The sequence below is a fragment of the Chamaea fasciata genome, unplaced genomic scaffold (genome assembly GCF_029207755.1).
Source record: "Chamaea fasciata isolate MVZ Bird 193981 ecotype frontalis unplaced genomic scaffold, bChaFas1.0.hap1 SCAF_21, whole genome shotgun sequence".
NCBI classification, from domain to species: Eukaryota; Metazoa; Chordata; class Aves; order Passeriformes; family Sylviidae; genus Chamaea; species Chamaea fasciata.
This window is the reverse complement of record NW_027094106.1, coordinates 10,660,641-10,688,593: the sequence shown is the minus strand read 5'-3', so window position 1 is coordinate 10,688,593 and position 27,953 is coordinate 10,660,641. Positions and strand designations below refer to the sequence as shown.

At 45.6% G+C, this 27,953-nt stretch overlaps 1 protein-coding gene across 3 annotated transcripts; it reads right to left on the bottom strand.

The window, feature by feature from the left end:
* Positions 1-17: 17 nt before the first annotated feature.
* On the bottom strand, positions 18-26,058 carry PAFAH1B1 (platelet activating factor acetylhydrolase 1b regulatory subunit 1). 3 transcript variants are annotated; one of them, XM_066201685.1, is made up of 11 exons: positions 25,913-26,058; positions 11,912-12,120; positions 11,407-11,491; positions 9,812-9,886; positions 8,766-8,972; positions 8,278-8,446; positions 7,272-7,374; positions 6,325-6,553; positions 4,858-4,959; positions 4,079-4,235; positions 18-3,524 (listed from the first exon to the last, which is right to left on the bottom strand). In XM_066201685.1, exons 2-11 carry the CDS (start codon positions 11,941-11,943, stop codon positions 3,451-3,453), a joined length of 1,233 nt encoding a protein of 410 aa, XP_066057782.1. In that variant the 5' UTR covers positions 11,944-12,120; positions 25,913-26,058; the 3' UTR covers positions 18-3,450. The 3 variants fall into 3 exon arrangements, with proteins under 3 accessions (XP_066057782.1, XP_066057784.1, XP_066057785.1); XM_066201687.1 differs by lacking the exon at positions 25,913-26,058 and adding an exon at positions 25,678-25,710; XM_066201688.1 differs by lacking the exon at positions 25,913-26,058 and adding an exon at positions 25,235-25,434.
* Positions 26,059-27,953: the final 1,895 nt, after the last annotated feature.

Here is a 27,953-nt window from a genome sequence, read left to right as displayed (position 1 = left end):
GGAAACAAAACCACATCTAGTTTTATATGCATTTAATAGTTTACCAATTGGTACAATAAGATTTTTTTAATATGCAGAAAACATGAATAAATTTTGTTTTACACAGTCTGAGAGCAACAAATCTTACTGTAAAACACAGAGCAGTATTATATACATTCCTTTACCGACTTTGTTTTAATTGTGTCAATAGCTTCAGTTAACTCCTACAGCCTGGGAACTGTTCTCTCCAATTGCAACCTCTAACAGCGCTCAAACAAACATCTGACATTTGCCTTCACGTCGATGTCGGGATCGACTAAAGCATGAGGATTTTGCTAACTTCTCTTCAGAATGAACTCGGGGAAGCCTGAGGGACAGGCAGGACAGGAAAGCAGCTACTTACATGACACAGTGGAAAGATAAAAAGGCCAGTTAACGCCAGTTGTGACTTGCAAATCCAACGCGACCCCCCCGCTCCCCCCCGTCCATCCCACCCCTCTATGCACGTGCTCTTGCTACAGGACTCTCGGTATTGATTTAATACACGGACATTATATACAGCTGGACACAACAGCTCACTCCAAGGGCGCTTTTCCTTCACTCAACTCAGCATTTGCAATATTCAAATCATTAAAGGATTACCAAGCCACCACTGTCTACGAAAACAAAGTATTTTTCCTTTTAAACAGCTCTCAGGGGAGTCAGGAGCTGTCTAAGAGTGATTTCTCAGGCAGTTCACACGGACAGGAAGAGGCAGAGGAGAGGCAGGGACCCGTGCCCATAGTTGCCACTCACTACCACCCTGGGGTTGTTTTCCTTTCCTCAGTGCCCCGGGCACACATTGGTCACACCACACACAAAAGCAGGAAGGGTTTGTTTCACCTTCTAAAGTGCAAGATGGTATAAAACATCAGCTTCCAGCTTCTATCTAAACCACAAAAAGCGCTGCACTTTCTGGCCCGTGTGGCATGGCCCAGGCTAGGCTCAGCCCAGGGATCTGCAGTGGCTCTGCTACAGCCAGAGCTGGGTCCTGGCACGTGCTGCCAGGTTTGGTGACGAAGTGCCAAAGCACCAGCGAACCTCTCTCCCCCTCCAATGCATTTAGTTCATTATTGACCCAGTAACCTCACTGCTGCAGTTTTGATCACAGCAAAGGCACAGCTCAAGCTGACAGTAACAGTGGGGACAGCTCCACAGCACGTCCCAGTGTCCCCTCACTCCCACGCCTGTGGTGCGGCTCCCTTCCAGCCAGGGCTTCAGCTTTGGTCCTGCCAGGACCATCCCTGAGATCATTCCCTGCTGCCCCAGAAGGCTCACTCTGCACAGCAGCAGTGTTGAGTCTCACACAGCAGTGACGCTGCTGCCAGCACCGGGGCCGGCTGTCCTAGTAAATGCTTCTTTGCTTCAGGGAAAAAATGCAGTAGACAACTTCCACATCACAGGTACCTTTAATTTCTCATTCAGGTTTGAGTTATGTACATGAGGGTGGTTTACTTTAGACTTAAATAGAGTTTCTAGGTCCTACCAGGAATTAAACAGATGTTATTACTTTACAGTTGCAGATGCATGGAGGGTTTTAAGATGCACTACTTGTGTATGGGGAGTTCTCCAATAGGACAAAAAGCAGCAAATTTTTCCAGTCCAAGCAGCTAATGAACAAAACAGACTTTATTCGTGCATGCTTATGCAGCAACACACACTGAGAATGACAGAAACCACTGGATTTAAGAGATCAGCCTGGATCTTAAACTGGCCCTGAAAACCCCCACATCAGAACCCCGCTTTCCATAGGATCCCACACCCCAACCCAGCTCCTCCCACAGAACAACGGGTCCTTCGGGGCTGACTGTGGAAGTTTCCCCCTCACCAGGTGCAGTGTGCTCGCCCTCCAGCCCACCCTATGCTGGTCAGGGACTCTCAGCTTTAAAAGGGGCATTTTAAAAGCCACGGATTAAACCAAAGGAATAAAACAAAGCACAAATTCACCTGTTAAAACATCAGCCCGGTACTTCATTGTACTGTCAATTTTAAAGTTGATTTTTAAAAAGACCTGGTTAGTTTGATAAGTATTGTAATTCTTGGTTATCTACAATGGAATCTGTCACCAAAATGCTGATTAAAATATTAATTTATAATATTTTCATTCATTTCAGATCAAAATATGTAACTTTAGGGATTTGCAAATTAAAAATTGTGTACACCAAACAACATAAATACTAATAACTGAGCTGGGCTGGTTTTGCTGATAGGATTTGGGTTTGGTTTTGATGTTTAGCATCATTCCCACAGATGGGTGTGGGCTTTGCTCATGGCATCCTTCTTTCAGAAGCCTGCATGGATCTGACCTGCCATTGTCAACCGATTCTCAAGATACTTAGTGCTTCCTTTAAAGCATTTCAAAGCTGCAGTCCAAGGTTTTTTCTCCACTTGAAAACCCCAGGACGTTTTTATTGGAGCCACACTGCCAAGGTGAGGATCACCTCATTGTCCAAGGAGGCACTAAGGAAACCAAGAAACTTTTGTATACCCCAATTTCCTGCCAGTGAATGAGGGAAGTGTCCTTTGATCCTGCTGTGTAATAGGAATTGCACATCTCTAACAAACATGGAAAGCTAACAGCAAGGTGGACCATGGCAGTCATTTGGGAGAGGAAGCTCTACTGGAAACTGGATCACTAAACTCTAGTGGGATGGACAACTCCTCCTGGAAGTTTGTCTAGCATAAGAAAAACCAAACAAAAAATCATTTAAACTTAGTTTAACAGCACAGCTTAACCATTGAATGACCAAATAAAAAATAAATACATTTATCACATCAGCTGCGACTAAGATTTGTTGTCTTATTTCAGGTTTACAGTCAGTTCTATAAATATACCAACCCTTGCGTGATAGGAGGCCAAAACAAGTGTTTTCTGTTGATTTGGCAAATGGTTCATGACAAATATTCCAGAGTTTAATTAATTTCCATTAATTACATATAAGGTTCAGAAGATTCTGAATTGCAGCCTTATTATCTAGTATTCTTAGAGAAGATTTATTAAGCACACTTAAGTGATGTTACATAGATACACATTTCTGAAAAAGCCCTACAAAACTTTTCCCAAATGAGGTCACCAATTCAGGCACCAACAGACAGCAGAAAGAAAAACAGGTATAATTATCCGACATAACGACACTGTCAACTATTCAGTTAAGTGCCCTATTCCAATCATCCCACTTCTGCCTTCTCAGGTCTGATGTGACCAATGCCAGCCCATGTTCTTAAACCTATGGTACTTCTAGACAACGTATGTAAATTTACAGTATACAATTTGGATTCACCATGCATGAATACTTTGTGTGTAACATTTAATAAGCTCAATCTACATCCAGAATAATTTACATGAAAGGACAATATTTATTTAAACAGAGCTCAATGGGTAACCATGGTATCTGAGTGCATCCAGAGGAAAAGGGGTCACTGTGAACTCCATCAGCGGCACTCCCACACTTTTACTGTTTGATCTACACTCCCAGTCACCACGTACGGGGCTGTCTTGTGGAAATCTGCCAGGAGACAAAAGCTCACGTTACCAACGAACCCACAACTTCAGCATTTCCTACTCTCACTGAATGGCACTGCTTCTTCAAAACAATTCTACCAGCTCAAAGGCTGCATTCCAAAGCTCCTGGCTGTACTTTTGTAGCCAAATCCCTCATGCTGTTACTAAGATCTAGTAACATGAACCAGGAACGTCCAGGAATTCAAAGTAACTCTTTTCTGACCCTTGCACACACACTTTTCCTTTTGCTGGACAAGCACTGACACTGGAGCCCTCCCCAGGTGCCTGCATGCTCTGGTGACAGGTTCCAGAACTCCCTGTCAGTCAACATCCTTATCCCTGGACAACACTGGCAGCAGAAGTGGAAAAATCCAGCACATTCTAACTCTACAACTCACATGGGTGGGGGGTTTGACTAGAAATTTGAGTTGATTTCTAGTTCATTTCTTCTACACAGAGAAAACAAAGCGCCACTAGAGCCCCAAGGTGAATGCCAGCCTGGTGCTCAGCTGCAGCCAGTGGGGAGGCAGCAGCTCTGGCACAGGGAGCAATACATACCCAAAGAGGTAACAAAGTGTTCGTGCGCGTTGAGGGTTTTCATGCATCGCTTGTTCTTGAAGTCCCAGACACGGAGAGTCTTGTCATCAGCACAGCTCAAAATAAACTTTCCCCCAGAATGGAACAGGACGCCACGTACCCAGTTATCATGGCCCACCTTGTACACAAGGAGAGATCAGTGAGCAGGCTGAGAGCTGAGCATCCCACACCTCACACTATGGCACACTGAGGGACCCCTGCCTGGCCCCGCAAGGACAGCACTGGAGCTCCTGAAACCTCTCACAACTCCCAGCTTATCTCCAGTTTCTATTATTACACCTCTATCAGTTCTCCCAACAATGCAAGTTCCTGTACTTGAAGGCAAACAAACAGCAGCCCTCATGTGATCTGCACCAATTCTGCTCTCCACCCCAGCACCACCACCCAGTCCAGCTGGAATCTGAGCTGGGAACAGCAGGCTATGGCCTGTGGGAAGTCCCACACGTGGGAACAACATGATATTTCATAGAAGACAAAATTCAGATCATTACCAGCATTTCTGTAAACAAACCAAGCTACTCATCACAGAACCTACACAACAGTACTGCATTCACACTATGGTTTTGGAAATTGTCAGTATTTCTTAGCAACAACAAGATCTGAACCACAGAAGCCATTAAAACTGCATTTCCAGCAACTCTGGCTTCTCTTGAAAACATGACATTCAAGATAATACATTTCATTAAAACTGGTTGTACATATGAGGCTGTGACTGCCAGAAAAAACACCGATGGACTTACAAGTGTCATAAGGCACATGCCAGTGCTAATGTCCCACATCTTAATGGTCTTGTCTCTGGATCCAGACAGCAGAAAAGGCCCAGGCTTGCCACTCTTCTTAGTCTACAGAAAATTATGGTTTAAGTTATGGTATACATAGGATGGAAGCGGGAAGAGGCGGAATGAAGCAGATCCCTTCCCAGTGATATTGCTTAGTACCAAAATCAGATCATACAACAGCTTACAGCGAGTAACCCCACACTGACAAAGCTGGGTCTGGTACTGGTACTACTGCTAGGAGAATTACACAATCTGTTCAAAGAAATGGTCGTTTGTCCTGCTGATTCCACAAGCCAAGTAACACTTTGAATACACACTTGCCTACTGCACGACATCCTCTGTTAACAGCAAACACAGCTCAAGTGCCACATCTTGGGGCAAATGAGGATGCAGCTCACATGTACCTTGGTGTTCACATTCTTGATAAAATGCAATGAAGCAGGGTTAGGAACTTCTGAAAACTCCCTGCTGTGAAGTGATTTCTGTGCGTGTCCAGGCACGGTGTTCGCACCTGGCCGCGGTGTGCAGGGAAGGAGCTCCCGTGCGCGCTGTGCCCCATCCCATCAGCAGGGGGCAGGGGAGGCACGGCGGCACAGCCCGCACGGCCACAGGAAGGGACACACAGACTTCCGTTTTAATTACTTACAATTAAAAGATTATGAGGATCTTTCAGAGGTTCAAGTAAAATTTGACTGAAATAACCTGTAAAAGCCATCACTAGACAAGTCCCTTTGTCAAGTGTGGCTGCTTTTCCCCTGGGGTGTCCATGGCCTTTGGAGGCAGAGGGCAAAAAAGCAGCAATACCGGGTGGGGAGTTTGACTAGAAACTGGAGTTAATTCCTAGTTCCTTTCACCTATACTTTAACATCCTTAGAACACGATTTCTTCTGGCCTTTAACAAGCCCTTCTTGAGGCTCACTAGAAGAGGTACCTGTGATCACACAAACTGGGATTCCTTTTAGTTAAGGAATGCTTTCTCCCATCAGTAGCTGTACAGTAAAACAGCAGTTGGCGCTTGACTCCTTGGTGCACACTGCACCTAAGGCAGCTTCATTCTGCATTCCTGACTGGCTCCTTCCCCCCTCTGCCTTCCAATTGCTAAGCATCCTTATAATCCTCACATTCTGCCAGAGAAGCTGCTTTACACATTTCTTTGCTGCAGTACCAGACAGTGGTCCCACTCTCACTCCTCCCTGAACAGAGCACCTCCCCGACATTCACCTTCACTAGAGAAAGGATAGGTCCTGAACACAAAAGCTGGATCCTGGGAAGCCAAGACGGGGCTTAGCTGCACACCAGGATACTGGGACAAAAGCACTCATACACCTGCTGTACCTGCCAGGCCCTTTGAGCCCAAAGCTCAGTGGCTGTCAGTGCTACACAGAGCACAGACCTGCGTGTGCTTGTGTAACAGCCCGGGAATGTTACCTCTGATCCTGTAGCTTCTGATATGGTGGAGTAGGAGCTCTCAGGAGCCCAGGAAATGCACTCTACCACATGCTCGTGCTCTCGGAGCTCAGCTTTGCATTCCTTTGTGGCTACCACCCACACGCGCACCGTCTGGTCGTTGGAGCAGCTGGCAATCAAGGTGCCGTCCTGGTTGGGCCGCACCATGCGCACCCATTCTCTGTGCCCCGTGAAAGTCTTCACGCAGTAACTGTGCAAACAAACACAGCAGCACTCAGACACCGGCGCAACAACCCTCTGCACGTGCCCTGGCAATTCGAGGACACTTAACCTACTCTCAGTGGTTAAGATAAAATATTTTAGCGCACACATGTTCATCCTGGCAGATGATGGAAAGTGCCATAAAGAGTTCATGGAAAGGAGGCTGACATGAGAAAGCAGTGACAGCTAAAAGCTAGCAAAAACTTGTTAGGGCAAAAAGCAGGAAGCTTGGGAGAACATGAAGTCGAACTGTCTACTTGCATTAAACAGGTACTGTAAGAAGCAGCAGAGCTTTCCAGGTCATTTAGGTATTAGAGAGACAACTGATAAATGAAACAAGCAAGAAGACAAAAAAAAAAAAAAAATCAGGAGACACCTTGATCTGTGTCAAGAAAGGTAACAGATACTCCCTTTAAACTCATGGCTAACCAGTGAATTTATTTTCTTAATTGGTCATGAGCTAGAGATCTACCCTCATAGCTTCTAGAAAGACAAAACCAGTTAGCTTTAGTTAGTCAGTATTAACATCTAAACCACTTTGCCTAATGATTGAGGCAGAATCCTTCAGTGAATTACTCTAAACAACACAACATCATTTCTCAATTCAAATAGTGACTGCTGACATTCAGATCCCTGTGTCCCATTTCTACACACAATGGTTTCTCATTGCCTTTGTTCTGGTGCTGTTTGCTCACAAGTGCACTTACCCTGTCTGGACTTCCCACATTTTGATAGTTTTATCCCTTGAGGCAGAAACTATATGATCTCCGTTGGGCATGATGGCTACCGAAGAAACGTTATGATCATGACCTAAAAACAAAATAAAACCTTTATTAAGTGGCACTGGCAGAGTTTTCACAGAGCACACACGACTTGCCACTTTTTTTATCTTGGGTAAGTAGCTACAGCAGCAGTGTGTGTTTTATGGAATAATCTTTACATGTACACATGAGGCTTTATGAAGTAATCATCCACATTTTCAGAACCCCCACAGTCCAGACACTGATCATCCTTAAAGGTGCTTTCTGTTTACTTGCATATATCTAAGGGTGGGTGTTTATTTTTCTAAGTCTCAAACATTCTCTGTTTCTACTCGCCATTTCTAAAAGATGATCCTAAAAGCAAGAACGAAGATCTTACATAAGACCACAAAAAGCCTTTGCTGTCAATATTACAATCTTTTAGCTGTGGTTATACTTTCTCATTTTTCCTCTGGTTTTCAAACCCAGTGCAAAGGGAATGTTCCCATGTGATCAAACACAGGCAGCCAAACCCCACATGGAGCAGCCACAACTCCCCTGGCACTGATTCCCCCCTTCCTGTAGCCCTGCATCAGGAACACAGAGAGCTGAAGGAAGGAAGCTTCCACTGATTTGAAGGCAGTTTTATTGTCTAGCAAGCATTTAATATTTAAAGCTGAAATCCCTCTAACTGTCATTTTATTTCAGTATCATTACAGGATGCTTCCCACACCATCATGCATAGTAGATTTAAGATGCTATTTCATTCCATAAACACTGCATGTACCCCCTATTTACAGAGCACTCAAAAGCATCAAATTATGTCCCCCCTTTTCCTTTTGGAAAATACTCTGGTCTATAACCCCTTTCCACATCAGCAGTTTTCCTGGATTAAATAAATAAATAAATAAATAAATAAATAAATAAATCTCTTCACTATACAGACAGCTAAATCAATCCCTTTATACCTTACCATGCATAGTTCTGATGCACTCAAAGCCCTGGAAATCCCATAGCTTAATGGTCATATCAGCAGAACAGGAGGCCAAGAGTTTGCCAGTGTGGTCAAAGGAAATATCTTGCACAGAGTCTGTGTGCCCCTTCAGGGTCCGCTCAAAGTCTCCTGTCTCATAATCCCACACCTGACGAGGGAACAGACAACCTGTTAGCAGCAGCCCATTACTCTTCGTATTCTCCAGCCTCACATTTGCACTCTGAGGGCCAGTCTGGCACCCTCTTCAATAATTAATCAAGCAAGAGACAGACAACCCTAAAAAGCTTAACAGTAGAGAAACGTAAATTTCTTTTTATGCGATTTTGTTACTTATAAATTAACTGAATTAATGCATTTGGAAAATTGCTTTTCAGCTAACTTTAAGCATTATAAACCCAGCAGGAGAACAAGTTTCCCTGTATTGATGTCACCTATTCCACAGCCAGTTGTCTGGAGCACACACACACCTTTATTGTGGCATCCTCTGAAGCAGAGACCATAACACTGAAAACTGGATGGAAAATGACTCGAGTGACAGGACTCCTGTGCCCACTCAACGCATACTTCTCTGGAGGACGAGGAATCCACTCCTTAGGGTCTCGTTTCTGACCAAGAGGTCCACCTGATGTAAATTCTTCCTTAGCTTCATTCAGCTTCGATTCTAATTCCATTACCTAAGAGTATGAATTTTAAAGAGACCTTTCATTTCCGGTTTTATACAAGATCTAATTCACCTTCTTGCATTAGCAATCCAAATAACAACATGGTAAAGCAAAGATTCCATGGACCAAAACTGATTACCAATATTCAGTAGCATTGGTTTTAAAATTCAAACCTAAATTAACAATTTAAGGTTTATTCTTTAATAATTTAGTTAATTCTTAATAATTTAATCATTAATAATTTATTCTTTTCAAATTCCCAAATATTTTCACAGGGAAAAAAAGTTCTAAAAAATCCCGTTTACTCACACGCTGTATAAATACATCTGAATTACTACTGTGCCAAACTACCAAAGAAGGTTGTGCTAACAAAAAGGAATGCTACTGCTGCAGGAATTCTGTGTGCTGTTGGAGCTGGCACACACATTAACCAACAACAGAAACACTGGAGGGCGAATAAACCCTCGCTGTATTAACCTGCATAAGGGATAGGACCTCATTGTTAGCACAGAGATTTTAGGGGTATTTCTGCTTTTAATACACTCTTGAGCCATTGAAGCATGACTAAAAAGAGTTTTGTACTCTCCACTTGCAGCACAATTGGCACTGGAAGGCACTGGAGCTAATGGCTCCTTCCCTCTAGGGCCATGGCCAAAGACAACAGGCAGCAGGGATTTTCCTCCGTACTAGCCCAACCTGACCCTCTGCACACAGCAATTCCATTCCCCTACTCACCAACTGCCTCAGGGCACCTCCTGCCTCTCCAGCTTCAGGACTGCACGTGTCTGCTCAGTGCCGAATGCTTTCTGTGCTAACTTCTTATACACGTACAACCAGCAGATCTTACTTACCTTCTTTTGTAATCTTATAACAGATGTCCATTTCTTTTCCAGAAGTCCAGCATACTTCTTATCTAACTCTTCATTCTAAGATGAAGCATTTTAAGAAAAAGGAAGAAAAGCAACACAGAAAAATAAGCATCAGAGATGCAGAAGTATCTAAATGCTGCGCTTTATTTCCATTACAAAATTACAGTCTCATGCTACAATAATCCTAAATGAGAGGAAGATAACAGACATCAGAAAATAACCACGCCAAGGCTTATTCCACAAAAGATAAAAGCTCTGAGGTCGGGCTACCTTGGTCAGAGACAGATGTTCATCTACTACTATAGGGAGGCACTTGTAAAAGCTGGAGTTATCTCCATGAATAATCCACACAAAAATTAAATCTCTCTTTGTAGAGATACACATCAATCCTTCCAATTTACTCAAATAATTTCAGCCTTTACCTTTTTTTTTTCCATTTTAGTATAGCCCACTCTAATTCAGATTTTTTTGCCTAAAAGTCATGAAACTTTTAGCAACTGCATTTTCTCTTTCCCTCAGGACCATCTAACCTATTTAGATTGCTTTCCTAAGCTTTGGGAAGAGGAGACTAAATTAGGTTGATAGATAAGGCAGATAGGGGAATGATATTAGGTTTTTCAATTATAAGTTTGGCATTTCAATTTGTCATTTCTACTTATTTATTCAATACTAGTAGCAAATTGAAGAAATTAAGTCAAATTTCAAGCATTTTGGAAAAAGAACAATGGAAGATAAGTAACAAAGAAAAGGCAAGGATTTATCCAGAGGATTTATCCAGCACACAGAAGTTTACTACTCAATCCAGCTGTAGCCATATGAAATGCACACTTCCTATGCTAATAGGTGGCAAAGTTAAAAATTATACCAAATCATCTGTGACAAAGGCAAATCAACAGAATGAAGTTGCAAGAAACGACTGGTCTGAGTCATTGGCATCTGTACAGTCTAAGCAAACAGAGCTGCTTACCAGAGCTGGTCACACAATCACAGAATCACAGGCCAGTTTGGGCTGGAAGGGACCTTGAACCTCATTTAGTTCCACCCCCGTGCCAGGGGGGAACACCTCCCACTAGACCAGGCTGCTCCAAGCCCTGTCCAACCTGGCCTTATGGGATGATATGAACTGGAACTTCTGTCAACTGCTTCAGCCTGCCCTCCTGCTACATGGTTACCCTGGAGGTGTGCACCAGACTCAGGCAATGACTTAACTCCTGACCCAACTCAAAGTCAAACGAATTTCCAACATTGGCTCTGTATGATAAAGCAGAGGACAGAAGTAATACAGTTATGTCTCCCTGTTTCTCAAAGATTCCCAGTGAAGTCAGTCTCCAAAGCTGCACAGTCTCAGACCAAATCTGGTTATAAAATCATTTCCTCCGAAACGGTCAACTCATCCAATGATTATTTTTCCCTTTTCTGGCAAGGCAATAAGCTGTGTGAGTTCATCACCTCCAGTTCTGAAACTGCCTGAGCTAACAGGTAGGTAACAGACACACAGGTTCAGGACAGATGCAGATGCCATAAAACTGACAGACTTCAAAATTTAACTATAGACGAAGAATCTTGTTTGAACTCACCACATCTAGTTCAGCTTCCTTTTTAAAAACCGAATACGCCTCCTCGTAGCCATTGGAACGGAGGTAATCTGCTATCGCTCGATTTCTACAAAACATTTTAAATACAATTTAAGGAGTCAGAGAAAGACTGTCACCACAACATAGTGCACTCTGATCAAATCCTTGTCCACATTCCAAAGTAAAATAGAAAAAAATTTCCAGAATTTACTCAAGATCAATGTAGAATTCACAGATTACAGCTTATATTGCAATGTGCTTATTGCAGATTAAAGAATCCATTTTTTAAACCAACAGTAACTCTGAAATTAAACTTTCCTCATTTCCCAATTCTAGTTTCAAATACCAACAGTTCTATCAAAAATAAAGAGTAGAGAGATCCAAACCACAATACACAGTACTTAAAGATCAAGTGAACAGAGACAGTCTAAAATCTATTTGGAAACAAATGCTAATAACTGAAGTTTAATGAAAATGCAACACAAACTTAAAAATAATGATCCCTTACAGTTCATCTCGTTGCCTTTGTGACAGCACCATCGTGGCTGAGATGTCAGGTTAACGTGATCCAGCAGTGGCTTCTCCTCAAGAGCTAAAGTCTTGGGAACCCAGGATCCACAATTCAGTCTGCCACAGTGGCTTAAATCACAACTGTTTCTCCAGATGTGAAATCCAATAGGGAATCCAGAGACATTCAACACAGAAGATTCAATCCATCTAGAAGGAAGAGAAAGAGACACCATTTGTTTCCTTGAAACAAGCATTCCTCAGGAAGCTTTCTCAGCTTTATCCAAACAGCATCTTTAAAGGCTCTGGCTCTACCCCAGCATGGGGCCCTTGCAGCTACAGCACTACACTGCTGTAGCACACAAATGACTCTTCCCACTCCATTACCACCACCTGAGGAAGTTCCGAAAAACGTCTGACTAAAAGACAATACTTGTTTCCTTTGCAAACGCGTTTATGTAGCTTACCTAGAGTTAATATTTCATCTCGCCCATGTTTAGGGCACAGCAAGTTTTTAAACAGTCCTCCAATGTCAGCAGTGGCACCATTACCACGGGAAGAGCTGCACAGGCCCATTACTGCAGTTGGGCTCAGGCAGGGGAGGGACCACAACACCCCCGGCAACGCCAGTTCAGGTTACAGCTGAAACCCGACACGCTCGAGTTGCAGTCAGCGGAGTTGTGCTTTTCCAAAACACTCACTCGATAGTATCCTTGGATTCAGCAACATGAACTACAGCATTCTCAGTGCACAGCCTGCTTCAACTGGGCAGCTTTAACCTCTGCCACAGGGACACCAACAAACCCACGTTGGCAGCACCGCCTTTGCTTTCTGCACTGCAGGGACTTTGTGAGCACCGCGACCACGCCAAGTGCTGAAACGGCACTTCTTGCACACCTGGCAGGTTCTGTACAGGACTCATCGTTCACTCAGGCTGCTCAGCAAGTCTGACCAACCAACCAGCCTTCAGCACCGAGATAAACTGCGGCAACACACAGAGGCTGAGAGACAGCAGGTGGGTTTGTAAACTTTCTACTGGCTGCTTGAGGACTGCATGCTCCCGCTGCCTCTCCTCTGCCCCTTCCTAGAGACACAGGTACACTGACTTCAGCATCACAGATAAATAATAATTTCAGTGAGGAGGCTCCTTTAAACAATAGCCTGCTATGAAAAAAGTAAGGAAAATACTAAGCTTGTATCACTAATGGCTACTTATTCATCAGAGGAGATCAGAGGCTTCTTTCTAAACCTATCCAGGCCCTGCTGTCTGCTTCAAAATGAGCTTAAGCTGCAAATTGCTTATTTCCACCCTGCTGGAGGATCTTCCACGTTAAATGCTGCACACCGTAATACTGCCCTGCAAGCCAGTTAGGATAGGAACACTTTAAACAGGCAACGCCTCACTTAGTCAAACCTCTTCCCCAACAGCTATTTCGGAAACAATTCAGCTGAAAACTAACAGCACAGGCTGCATCCCTTCAGAGAACAGAAGCAACCATTTCACTGCCTCTTGTCCCACACCCAATTCATGCCAGGCAGAGAGACAGCTGGGTTTCAGGAGGTGTCGGGTGCTCAGTACGGAGCAGAGCAGCGCAGGGAATCACCCCCGAGCCAGGCGCTGCAGTGCCGGGGGCGGCCCGCAGAGGGCGCGCCGCGGGGCGGCCGGGCACTGCCGACACGGCGAGGGCCCGAAGCCGCCGCCAGCCCCGCCGGGGCAAACCCCGAGCGCGGGCTTCGTGCCGGGAACCAACACCGCGCAGGGAACGCCGAGCAAACCCAGCGCCAGCGTACTGACTCCGGCAAAAATCCCACTGTCTCATCAGTTCTGGTGTGGCATCTGGGAGACGCAACTGTAGCACTCGTCTAAAAATAACAGCAACTGTGTTTGTACGGCCATCCTTCACGTATCACCCATTTAACCCCAAACTTCTCCATATCCCATGTACGCTTCCGAACACCTGGACTGCTCCAGTCTAACTCTGAATTGTCAGTGAGAAACAGATCCTAGTACTAGATAAATTCCAACAGCTACAGGGCAAAGCAGCTACTCCTGCTATTAGCAAATTACAGCCGAGCCAAAGCCACCAACCAACTGATCTACAGCATCTCCCTCTTCCAGAAGGGGTCAGTTCCAAGCACTCTGCTCAGTATTCCTGACTTTTACCTACAAAGCCACCTCAATAGACGGCAAAGTATTTTTAGGATTGCCTCCTTCATATACAAAAACAGAACAAACAAAACAAAAACAAAGAAAGCCCACCGCAAACGAACACAAAACAAACCAAACAAAAATCCCACACACAAACAACCCGCTCAAGCAAAAGTATCCAAATCCAAAGAGCCCAAAAGGACCACCATTAATTACACACCTGTGCCACTATGTGCACTACCTTTTTTTTAGCTGGAGCAGACTTTGTGACATACGGGCTTCAGCAAAGCAAGACTAACCAGTCCTCCTCCATCACCTCTCAGCCACCACCGCGTTACCCTCAAACAGCTCAGCCGTGAGGCAGCTGGGGCTCTGGGGGAACCCTGGGGAACAGAAACAACCCAGGAAGAACCGCCACCTGTTCATTACATCTCACCTGAAACTGGTCACTTCGTATCAGCATCTTATGGCAGTGCCAAGACACAGATCATTTGAAAGAAAAGGTGTCTTTGCATGAGGATTTTATTTTATCCACTATTAAATACAGGAAAAAGCACACTGAACTTAGCCACTCAAGGACTGGAGCTACTAATTAAGTGTGAACCAGCATGTGCCTTTATAAATAGCCATTTACACCCTTCCAAGTCACAGTTTCTAACTTAAACCCTATCTGATTCCCTATCAATAGTCTGCATATACAAAAGCACCAAGTGGCAGTTACTGTTAGTGCCTAAGGACAGTAACAGAGGCTACAGGTGTTCTCAGCAAGATCAGGTGTGTCTGTAAGCCTTTTAAACTTGGGAGCTGGCAGAACGCCTGTGGCTGGCACAGGTACGACACAGGCAGTGGGCACCTCTCACTCCTCCTGGCAGCACGGGACCCGCACGGTTTTCTACAACAACACAAACCGTTCCCTGCGTGTACAAAACACACTCCTCAGCTCACTAACAGCAGCAGACCCTCAGCAGGCAACCGCACCCCATCCCAACTGCCCACCTTTCCACTCAGCTACAGATCCGCTTTTACGCTTAGGACTGGCAGAAACGTCAGAGCAGTAAGGACAGCAGACCCACTTCAGTCCTTCGGTGCTGCAGGACTAGAGTGTGGCATAGTAAAGCATAATCTTTAAAAAGAAATTCATTGAAAAAGAGACAGCCAAGAATCATCACAGGCCAGAATTTTTCCCTGCACAAGCTTCTAAAGCACAGAGAATCACTGATGAAGTGCAACAAACCGAGCAGGAATACCTGAAAAGCAGAAGAATCCTCTCCAGTAAGGGAAGGTGAAAACAGCACAGTGCAGGTTCATCTGACCTTCTCATTTGAAAAAAAAAAAAAAAATAAAAAGGGATGCTCTGTCTATTCATGTCTGACCATGGCCCTGGGTTCAGAGACTGCTGAGCTCCAGCAGGCTGAGGACAGGCTCTGAGGACAGGCTCTGAGGTGTCACCCTGGGGCAGCTGGTGCAAGCCGGGCACCCCGCCAGCCCCACCGACCTGCACGGACACCAGCAGCCCTTCCCAGGGTGACTAACAGGACCCAACATACCACTGCTGCTTCCTGCCTTCAAACACTGATGGCTATCAGCGTGGTTCAAGTGCTTCCTAGATTACTGCAAAACTTCACAATAACTTAATGGGAGACCTGCAAATGATTCATACATGCACCAACAGCAAAATGAAACAAGTTCAGCTCCATTTGTTAGCTGAGACAGCTCTACAGGAGGTATCCAAGCACAACAGCTACACGCTCAGTCACAGCACTGAGGCAGGGAAAAGAAAATCACTTCCAGGCAAGAGATTCCCCTCAGTTCACGGTATGTCATGCCAATAAATTAGACACCTTGGCTTGCAGGTATTTCTGTGACTGTTCATACTTGCTTCAGGAGACACTTAAATATTTTCTGTAAGTATTCTCCAAATAAAACTGAGAAACAGATTATGGAAGAAAATTAATTCATCAGCATTTTAGTCTCAACCTGACAAAAATACTTGTTCATTTAACCAGCATCAAGCCAGAGCAACATTACTGGAATTAAAATACCTAAAAGTGCCCATTCTGTATACACAAAAAAATAAATCAAATCGAGTCCATAAACTTCTTCAGAGTTCATGATGATTTTGTTTAGCAGAGTATACTGGATGCTGAACAGTACTAAAATTTGGGTTATATACCTAAGCCCTTCCAAATCCACATTTTCAGAAGTGTATCCTGAGGTACCCAACTCCACCATCACAACAAACCTCAGCATCTTCCACAGGGTTTTGTCAGTAAGTTGGGTTCAAGGTTCTCCACTGCCTTTGTTTGCTCCTATTCAGTGTGTCAAAAACACTTCCAAGGACCAAAACCATAAACAAACCCCTAAAATGGCTCAACTGACTAAAAGTGCCCATTTCTGCTGTTCAGAAAAAGCCACAGTAGGAGTCACTCCCAGCTGAGCTCTCCTCTGCCAGGAGTGAGGCACAGCAAACCCAGCTGTGCCAGTGCCTCTGTCACTGGCAGTGCCCTGCTACCACAGTGAGCTGCAAGAGCAAAAATCAGCTTCAGCTTCACTCCTTGGTTCATGGCAGCAGCAGTGAACTGCTCCATACACCAGCACCACCACCCCGGGTTCACTCTGCTGCTGCTGTCCAGCAACCTCATCTGGTAGTGCATATCCCAAAGATATGTCCATGGCTACTCCAGGAACCTACCAGGAAATTAATTCAATTTCTGCAGTTTTTATGACCGTTGCTTAGGCTCCATAAACAGCCCTTCCCACAAAAACACAAGCTTTGTACACTAAACATGTAACAGTAGCTCATTATATTAAAAATTAGAAGAGATACATGGCATCAATTACAGAACTAAAGCATCAGCAGATACAGAACAGACCAGCAGAGTGCAGCTCTGAAAACTCAACAAAGCTTTAGCTAAGCACTGCTGTGCTTTAGGAATTGTACATTTTTGCAGAATTCTAATACTTTAGTTACCTTAGCTACAAGACCATTTTTTCCCTAAGTATTATTATGACATCATTTTTAATGATATTGTATAAGAACGCTTATTGAAGGAAACAGAATCAGACATCACTTTCTCAGATTGCCAGCCCAGGAACACCTCATACAAAGCACCTGGGTGGCAAAAAGGCAGATGAGCCATCACCAGCATCAGGAACACAAAACTCAGTTCACGTTGTGAAATCAATTAAGAGTTTTCCATTACTCATATTTAAGTTCAAATTACAATCTTAATTTATCATTTAAAATGTTAATAACCCATATAAAACTTAAAATATTTTGGAGTGTCCAGCCACATGCTACCCACTTTCAAGTGGTTTCCCTAGCACATTCTGCCATTCTTAAAAGGTTTTGTTTTTTTTTTTACCTCAAAGAAAACTCCCGGAGTTTACTTCTGATTTGTTATTATTCCCAAAATCCTACTTCAGTTAGCTCCCTCTCTTCAGCTAATTTTACAATCCCAGTGAAAGGCTAGTCACTCATGAAAACCAAAGGCCACCAAAAAGAGTAACCGAATTGATATAATCAGAATTAAATTCCCCAGTTCTTTAAAGCTGAAAGCCCCAATTTGTGCATCAATAAAGGAGAAACTCTTGTTGCATTGTCTGGTGCTACATGGCTGGCACAGGAGGTCCTTTGCAAGGTTCTTCAACAGTGTATCCTGTTTCATAACATTAACAAGAGAACTCAAAAGTGGTGATTTGGGAGTATTCCCAGGCAATTAGAGCTACAGTCCTTAAGGAAGAACTAGACCACGTGAATGGTTCTCTTACACTTCTGGATTATGCCACTAAATTCTACCAAGTATATAAGAAAACTTTCTTTTAATTTAAACTAATTTTAATGGGTGTGATTTTGGTTTAAAGTCCATAAGCAAAAAGCTGCTTTATCAAACTCAAGCCACAGAAAAGGACAACTCTTTCCACAAAAGTACTCAAAACCAGATTCCACAGAAGTGAAGTAATACCCATGGCTCCTGGGCATAACTACTAGGACCTGAAAAGGGTTCCTAGATGCGTCTCTATCTGTTGATAGGAAAGAAAAACAGTATCAAGTAAAATAACCCAGTTCCTCTCCTGCCTCCATCTTCCCCCCGTTACTGCAGGAAAGCTCATGCACAGTAGAATCACCCAGGCACAGCCATGCAGCTGCTCTCAGTGCAGCAAACAGACCTTATCCTAGAAAATGTTGGAATCCATCACCTGCTAAGCCAGCAGGGATGAGTCGGGGAATATGAGAAAGCCACTCATTTATGAGCTGGGTTAATCTTTTTCCCACTTTTCAGCCTACATCAGTAAAGCTGGCTGAGGGATTACAACCAAGTGAGCTCCAACAGCTATCTGATTTGGGAAAAACAAAACAAGAAGCAAATCTGATCTGAATTACAACTCTGAGCCTTATTTTTAATTCATATGTTTAGTAAGCCTGTTATTCTGCAATTAAGGGAAGTCTCAGAATGCCCGTAGGTCAACACTTTGCTTGATACATCAATGTAGTATCCACAGAGTACAGCATTCCGTGCAGTGTTTGTAATATTTCACAAAAAACATTTTCAGTTCAGTTACAGGTTTATCAAAGGAAATATATCTTTAACATGAAAAAAAGTGAAAAATTTTATGCCCGCTTTCTTCCCCATTTCACCTACTTTTACAGCTTTTGCTAAAAACCTGATACAGTAGTTTAGTTCTGAAAATAATTCAACACCAAATCCATGGGGAACTAGAAAGCAATCTGTAGCAGATCAGATATAGTGCCTATGTTCCAAAGACTTGAAATGCAGGTTGCAATTACATCTGAAAAATAAAGCTCAGGAATGTCATCACGATGCTATAAACCAGGAGCAGGCTGGCTGCTCCACGCAGCATGCTGCCTAAAGGAACGCCTGTGCATTTTGAAATCAACTCCTATGCCCGTCTGCTTGCCCATATTATTTCAAGCTAAGTTTTTAACACATCACTGGCAGTCACTACCCACTTTTAGGACTGTAAAACAATAAAAAACATTTCTGGCCTCGTTACCTTCCCAGGCACCAACACTAAATGACTTTGAGGAATCTGGACTAAATTTGCTTGGAAAATACTTATTTTTTAAAGAAGACTTTAAATTAGTTCAATCTTGACATTTTTTCTCCATGTATCACTTCAGTTTTGCAATGCTGATAGAAGCATGATCCAAGTAATTCTCAAGAGAAACATCTTGAGCACTGTCACATCTCATTTTAGAGGCTTTGAGCTTCCTCCAGGTCAGAGCTCCAGCCTGAGGTCTGTGTGTAGGCTTTGGTGGAAAACAAGGGAAAACATCCTTCTTCTCACCTACCCGTTCAATTCTGTGTGAAAACGCAGGCGAATTTACCTACCAATACCAGGAAGAAGGCAGCTGGAGCAGAAAACAAAGCTTTAACATGTGAGCCAAGGTTCTTGCCATGGCACTCCCCACAGTGCTCAGGGTGCTGCGGCAGTGGTGGACAGCGAGCAGGGCAGTGCCACAGGGCTCCACGTTACACGCTGCTACTCTACACCTGCTCACAGCAAAGCACATCAGGGTCAGCTGGGTGGTTTTCAGCATCACTACTGCTAGGTCAAACAACACATACAGATTTTGGGAGAGCAATTCTAGACCACTTAGATATGTCAATCTGCAGGCATGCACTGGATCTGAACTTTGTTGTTCTCAGTTCTTCCCCCCACACTTCTCTGACTTGAAAAATTAAGTAAGAGATTTATAACTGTCAAGGAGGTCACAGGACTATAACCAAACTTAAATAATTCAATCATTAAACTGCCTGTTGTACAGGAAATGTGATATTAACAAAAACAACCGTGAATTGATTAAGTCTATATAGAAAAATATCCAGAGGGAAACTTAAAGGAACACCTATGTTAATACTTTAGAAACAAGGGAAGGTGTAAACCACAAAGAAATCCAAACAAGAACTTAGACAGAACTTCCACTCTTCAACCACGAGAACACTGTTGGTCCTTTAGCCATTTTCAAAGCTTATTAACCAAAAATGACTTTGCTTTTCCAGAGGGGAGGAAAAAAAACCAAAAAGCTGACCATAATTGTCATCTTTAACATCTTATTCTGTTACAGGGAACAGTGTTCAACCTTTCATGACACTAGCACCAAAAATAATGAAATCAGGGTTCTGGTAGAAGGTGTCTCACCTTTCTTATCACCCACCTTCACCTACTACACTCCTGCCTCTAAAACAGAGCTGAAGGTGAGAGAACCAGAAACTTCTACCATTACTAATTTAACAGACACCATCTGTTTAAAATACATACAGACACTCATTAATGACATCATCCTCTTAATAGACTGCAAAGATATGAGCATTTAAACAAACCAAACTGTTTATCCAATCTCTTTCTTCAGCCCAAAATGCAGGTGAATTCAGCACAAGACAAGCTGCCAATATTGTTTCTTTATGGAAGAAACAGTCATTTATCTGCAGCAAACAACCTAGATGCTTCCAGCTGATTTTCCTCTAGCCTTAAAGAAGGATAAACTTAACACCTTTGCTTTAGCATTAAGCAGAAAAACAAGGCAGAGGCAATCTCGGGGGGAGGTGGGGAGGGGAACACTAGTCTAATTAAACCAAAAGAACTTAAGGTTTGTGAAGCACAAGAGGAACAATTAACACGGATACAAGAGGCAAGGTATAAATAATCTCAGTCATGAGGGCCCCTGCTCTATCCCAGATGCAAACCAGTCCAGCACCAGCCACAGAGCCTGTCACCTGCCTCACAGGAGGTGTGACAGCTGAGTCACCAACCAGCCCCAGAACAAGAGGTGCCTCTGAACAGCCTTGGACCAACTCCCTCGGCAGGGACCTACTTAACAACGGATCCAAGGAAATTACAGGACAGACACTGCTGCTGCACCACCTACAAGCCTCAGCCATGGACAGGCCCATCTCTGGAAACACCTTCTCAAGGCTGCAGCAACTAGTTACTAGTTAAAAATATCAGTTAAGTCTTCCAGAAACAACAGAAGCACAACCACCAAGTTGTATTTATTACATTCATTTAATCACAATCCTTATCCAAAGTCCACACGCAGCCAAGCCGCAGAGCTCACTCAGTACCATTAAGAAGGAAATGGTGAAAATAATTCCAAATGTATTAACCAGCAGGTACTTTGAATTCATGATGTTGATTTTTTACACAGTTATACATGCATCAGTGCTCTTGGTATTGGTCAGTGTGCCAATGCTGTGCACTAGTTTTGAGCATTAGTTTTGAAAGGACTGTATATATGTTTACAGTCCCAAGGAAATGGAGTTCAGCATACACTAACTTCCTAAGTAACATTTTTCTTTGACATTTCCTGACTGTACATGCCAGCAGGAAGTGAAATGATAGGTGGCTTCCAAGACAGTGACCTAAAAGCAGGAGTGCCTAAGTCACACCTATTTATTCCCTTAAGGAGTGAGCAGTAGGTTGAAAAAAAAAAAAAAAAAGAAAACAGAATAAGCTTTTAAACATTATGAATGAGACAAACATTGCCTCATCCAGGTGCTGCCTCAACTGAGAGGAAAAGGCCCTTCTTTAAACTGAGATAAGATACAGGTTAGCCATACACACCTGCTGGGCTAACCCACCGCAGCTGGCATCTCCAGGGTAAAACTGGAATTCTGTTCTTCACCAGACAAAATCCTGGTCCTTGCCAATGCTTTTAATACATACTGTTCATCAGTAGGTTTTAGAACATGGTAGGAATGAAGAAAAGTTCTAAAACAACCGCAGTACATGAAAACCAGACATTCAAGCCAACGTAGGCTCAGGACCCCACCATCAAGGTGAGGTGACAGAGCTCCAGGTCCCACCACACCTCTGCACCTCAGTGGTGGCACACTCCTGCCCACAGAGCACAGCCACTGACACTCTCCTAGCATGGACAGCATTCAGAGCAACAACTCTGAGGAAACAGCTCTGTGTACTTGAAATCTGATTTTAAACAGGTCAAGATTGGATCTTAGTGTGAATGCCTACTTTTAAAAACTTGAAGTGTAGCCTACTCTGCTAGGCAGATCAAAAGACAAAGCAACATCACCCATGATTCAAACGCTCAACAGCCACGTTAGGAGCCCCATTTCCCTTGTGCCAGGTAATAAAGCAGCTCCTGAGAAAGCCCCTGAACCCAGGCAAGGCTTCACCAGTGCAATATGTTTATAGTAGTCAGGTTGTCCTGCCAATGATACTTAAGCTCTTATAACAGGGAGAAAGAGAAGCCAGTTGTAACGTCACTGACAGATCTGCAAGTATGGACAGAGCATAATTTAACGACTTCTCTGCAACAAACCTCACAGGAGAGTCCCAGCACCATTCTACCAACACACATGGCTCTGATCCTTGGGAAGGATCTTCACTTGCCATCATAAATTACATGTTAGAGGCTGGAAACGCCCCCGCACCCAACAGAAAATATGAAATTATTATCTATTAATAACAATTATGGATTGCTATTGTCCTCTTGATTTCCTGAATTTAGGCCTACACAGTTCCTTTTCTCAGCCTGACAAGTATTTCAGTGCCCACTTCATGGATGCTTCAGTGGCTCTCCCAGTCTCTGCCTTTAGTTTAGAAAATGGGCCTCAAGTACACCAAAGTAGAAGAGAGCTGACCTAAACCAAACTATTCCAATGTCACTCTCCTTCCCACTATGGTAATTCCAAACCTTCTAGCTCAGGAATACAGGGCAGCTACAGATGGTTGTAAAAAAACTTACAAACATATGCAGTCGACACCTGAGCTACCCTGAGGAAGAGGGGTTCAGCTATTGTTTGCCCAGAATACTCCCCAAGAAGTATAAATACATTACAATTAATGATGGACACTGGCTATGGAGCTCTTCATGGACAAGGCAGATGTTGACTCTGGAGCTGTCCCATCCACAGCGAGTTGGACACACAGCGAGCTGAGAGCAAAGACACAACCTGAGCTCCCAGGCTAGGAGGAGCAGAGGAGCCAGGACAGGCACAGGAGTCAGCAGGACAGGCAAGACAGAGCAGCCAGAAAGGAACTGTTGATGCCTTTTGCTTCTGCAGAACCCAAATGAACAAGTTAGTCCTGTAGAAAAAGTGACTGCCATCATTTCAAGCACAAAAATCAAGCAAAGCTGTTAAGATGGCAAGTGCTTTACTGGGTTCTTCACTGGCCTCAGCCTGGAGATGCATTAGACTCAGGTATTTAGCTCATGCTGCCACTGGAACATCTACTCCAAGTGAATGAGCCAGAAACAACGCAGAAACCACTGCCCCTCGTTTTAATTTTGGGCATACTAAGAGAAACACAGTCTCCTTCTTGTACGCCCATCTCCTGTCACAAACTGCACTCCAGAACTGAGACCCCCATGAAAAAGCAAAACCTCAGTCTGCTTCAGAACCATCCGTGTTCAGTGCTGTACCTGCTCCAATCAGCACTGAAATCAGATGGGGATGCCATGAGGCACATGTGGAACGGGAGAGCACTTCCACAGGCAGCCCTTCCTAGGTGCTTTCTCCAAACCCCATTGTATTCCCCAAATCCTTTGTTCAAACGCCTTTCCTACACAACTTTAAGCAGCGGTACCCAAGGGGGACAGCAATGTTCTTACAGTGCTCAAAAGGGCTCCCCAAACCCTGAGATGTTATTTTACAAGAACTTGGCACAGGGTGAAGGGCAGAGCAATCCAGTGTGCACACTGACAGCAGTCACTCCACTGTGGTCACCAGAGAAACCAGGGATTGTCTTTTGCTGTGTGCCCACCCATAATCCGCTCGAACCAAGAAGTTCCATGAACAAATAACAGCATGAAGCCACAATACAGAGGCTTCTCTACATTCCGGAGAATCTTATGTGTAAAACACGCGCACAAAAATTGTAATTCTTATCTCAAGTGTACATAAAATCAATTCAACAAGTGCATATCTAAGGGGATAAATTGAAGCGGTTATCAGACAAAAAAAATCCGGCTTTGCAACAGTGACTGGTCACTTCTCCCTGCCAGACAAATCAAAATCCACCCTGCAGAAAAATCAGCCTCAGAACAGAATGTGAGATTTGTTTCATTTCCGAAGCTTCCTGCACCATTAGATTCTTCCCTAAAGAAGAGACTTCATTGTTACGGCAATTAGTATTCCTCCACCCCGGCAAAGGGAGGAAAAAAAAGCTCTGAAAGGGTAATCGAGCCATTTCGCAGCTTTGCCTCCTTACTCCACCCAGTCTCTTCCCTGCTCAATGGCTGCTCACAGCATCCACAAACATGGGAACAGCAACAGAAACACACAAAAACGAGATGCCCGAGAACGAGCCGGATATTTGCAATGCATCTCACAGTTCAAAAATATTTTCTTTGTTTAGTTCCCCAACATAATTTTCCTATTTAACAAAATTACTCTAAGGGCAAATAACATTCTGACAGCAGACCCTCCCTCTCCCGAAATCCAGCCAAATGCTGCACAATCATTTACAAAATGATCATCACTGAACGGAGGTTCTTTAACCACCACCTCCTAATGCCATGAACAATACTGTCACAGGAACATACACTTAAAAGAATCACCACAAAAATACATCATTTAGCCAGGTCAATATGCCCAAACGTTTAATTATATTAAAACGGTGTTTATTAAAGATTTTTAATATAGCTTAGATTAACCTTCCCCCATCCCTAGTAGGCAATTCATTATGAAAGGACTTGACCTGCACCAACCAAGCCCACTGCTGCAGCACTATCGGCGAGGAAATGGTTCGAGTGATACCATGGCAAAGAAAGGGAAGGTGTCACATTATTATTGATATTAAAGGTCAAGTTTAATTGCATCCACCTTAAAAAAAAAAAAATCTCACGCCCACAGAACTGAACAAACCCCAAACTTTTCAAGGGAGGCACCACTCCCACCCCCCAGCTTCCATCAAAAGCCCTGCCTGCATATAACCTCCTGCCGAAACAAAACCTCGGGAGTAGCAATTAACACGGGATTTTTAGCAATACTGTACGGTTTTCAGGGGAAGCCTGTGCACCTGCAGCCATCCAGGCAGTGGTATGACCCCCAGAAGGAGAGATCAGACCTCCCTCCCCCGTTTTACTGCAGCTGGTTCTGAAGGTCTGAGCCACCTCCTATCGCTGCTGCCCTGCTGAGCACTGCAGGAAAACTGGGGATGCGAGAAAAAATCTGAAACAACACCTACTCCTGTCCCTGGATTATTAATTCCCGTCCTGTTCTCGGTGCCTCGGCCGCGCTGGCGATTCGGGCCGCCGCCCGGCCCGGGGAGACGGTGACAGGGGAAAGCCCCGGCAGGAACCGGGGAGGGATGCTGGGGGTCCCCTCCGCGCACACACCGGGCCCATCGCCCCCGAAGGCTATTTTATCGCCATTCGCCCCGGCCCATCGCCTCCTCCCGGTATTTGCTAAGTCACGGACGGAGCGGCGCGGCCCGCGGGGGGGGACACGGGCCCAGCGGCGGCTCCGCGCCCGCCCCGCCGCTCCCGCCGGGCCCTGTTTTCCTGCAGAGTCACGGCGGGAGCGGGGCCCGGCCCGCGGGGAGCCGCGCCCAGAGCCCCCCGAGCGGCCCGGGGGGAGGACACCGGGCCGCCCCCCCGCCGCCCCCCGCCCCGCCCGGTCCCTCCTCACCAACGGGCGCGGCCGCCATTTTGAGAGCCAGGAGAGAAGGGGGGGGAGCGGGGCGAGGGCGGGGAGCGGGAGAGGAGGGGGAGAGCCGAGAGGAAAGCGGCGGCCGCTCGGGCCCCGGGCCGGGACAACCCGCGGGCCGAGGGGGGGGCGGCAGGCCCCGGCCCTACCGAGCCCCGCCGGCGCCGCCGCCTCGCCGTGCCGCGCGGGGCCGGCGCCACCCGCCCGTCCCACTCACCGGCGCGGCGTCCCGGTGCGGGGTCGGGGTGCCGGTCCGGTGCGGGGTGGCGGTCCCGGTGCGGGGCTCCCGGTGCGCGGTGCCGGCGCTCGGGGACGCTCCGCTCGCTCCGCGCTGTCAGAGGCGCCGCGGCCGCCGGGAGGGAGGGCGGGAGCGGCGCGGCCGCCGCGGCGCTGCGCATGCGCGGCCGGGGGCGGGGACGGCCGCCCGCCGCCATCTTGGGCGGCCGAGGCGCGGGGTGCGTGTCCCGGCGTGCCGCGCGCGGCTCCCGGCGTGCGCTGCGCGGCCGCGCGCCTGAGGGGCGGCCCGGGGACACCGGGACAACCGGCGGTACCGGCGGTACCGGCGGTACCGGGAACTTACCGGGGACACGCCGGCGGTGCCGGGCACGGGCCACGAACGTCAGTCACACCAGGAACGCCGGACACAGCAGCAGTGGTACCGGGCACGCCGGGTGTCACCGAGCACCGGGAAGGCGAGACACCGGGGGTACGCCGCATCGCCCCCGGCCTCCCGCAGGCACCGGGCGCTGTAGTGCGTTCCGAGTGTCCCTTCCCAGGAGTCCCCTCCCGGGACAGCTCTGTGTCAGTCAGTGACCTTGTCCCGCGGATCTGGAGTCACCGGAGTTGAGAGAAACGTTCAGATCTTTTGTGTCCATCACCGTGTGACGGGAGCTCTGGGGGCTCCCCTGTGCATCTCCCCGAGCGCCTTCACAGCGTCAGCAGAGAAACACTCGCACTTTTCACTGGGAACTGAATGCTCGCATAAATCTACAAACCCCATGCAGTTAAATCTCAAAATGTCCTTTGTTTAGTGTCTCAAAATGGTAGTTCCTGGTGGTAAACTGAGGCACTGCTGCTTTAACCCGTGCGCTCACAAGAGGCGACACAGCAGAGTTTTGGCACTGCCTGTCCCAGCTCCTGTGTGACCAGCACAGCCAAACAAGAGTCCAGCAGAGTTCTCCCATCGGCTGGTTGCTCTGAGGCCCTGAGATCCCCGATGTTTGCAGTGTCAGGGACAGCAGACTGCCCAGGGGCTCTGCACAGCCCAGCACGGTGAGCACCGCAGCTGTGCTGGCAGAGGCCGGGCAGGGAACCCCAGAGCCCCGCAGCCCCAGGGACAGTGACCACAGCCACCTCCAGAGCTGGCAGCAATGCAGTGACAGCGGGGCCACGCAGCTCTCTGAAATGCTGACCCAAGGGAAGAGGTAATTCCACGTAGAAAGTTATCTAGATAGCAAAAACTGAAAGGAACTTCAAGAGACACTGGAAATTTCATAATCAAAAGCTGTACAGTCTTATCTGTTACCCCTGCGAGTAGCAGTGAAGATTATTAATGTAACAGTTACATAATGGATCTCTGTGTTTGTACCCAGGGCACCTGAGGGTGCTGGTGTCAGCTTTGCCTGTGCTTGCTCTTGTTTATTTTATACAGCAATAGACAAGACAAGGCTGTGCAAACCCTGTACACCACAAAGCACTCGTCAGAGTTATTTCATAAACAACATAAGAAACAGAGGATGGAAATTTAAGGGATGACTTTCAAATGGTTGCCCAAATTACCTTGGCTTTACTTCCATCTACTTGCAAAGCAGGCAAAGCTGCTTTGACAGCCACAAAATTCTTATATTTCAAGTATTTTGGGGTGTGTATTCAAGTGATAATTAGCATCTACTCAAAGAATTAAATCTGGTTCATAAGGATTAATGAATTGTCCAGAGATTTTGAGGACACTGGTATTTTATTCTCCTTTTTCAGCTGGCCTTCCTTGTATTATCATTGCTTGATATTAGAATGGAGAAGAAGTCCCAGCTGCCAGCACGGCTGAAGCGTGAGGAGTCTCAGAGCCCATTTTTCTTGATCATTTCCTTGATTGCCACCATGTACCTTGATAATAGCAAACATGGACCCTGCGCCTCAGTGGGGACAGGCAGATCCAAATCACACAGCTCCTTCTGGTCTCAACTTCAGTTTTTCCCTCAGAATATTCCTAAAGTTGCTGTTTGCAGCTTGCACAGCTCTGCTGCAGTGTGAGTCAGGCT

Coding starts and splice junctions, on each gene's coding strand:
- PAFAH1B1 (XM_066201685.1), bottom strand. CDS start 11,943: ATGGTGCTGTCACAAAGGCAACGAGATGAACT. Junction 6,554..7,271: donor ATGTGGGAAGTCCAGACAGG/GTAAGTGCACTT, acceptor TTGTTTGCACAG/TTACTGCGTGAAGACTTTCA. Junction 4,236..4,857: donor GCATGTGCCTTATGACACTT/GTAAGTCCATCG, acceptor CTTGTGTACAAG/GTGGGCCATGATAACTGGGT.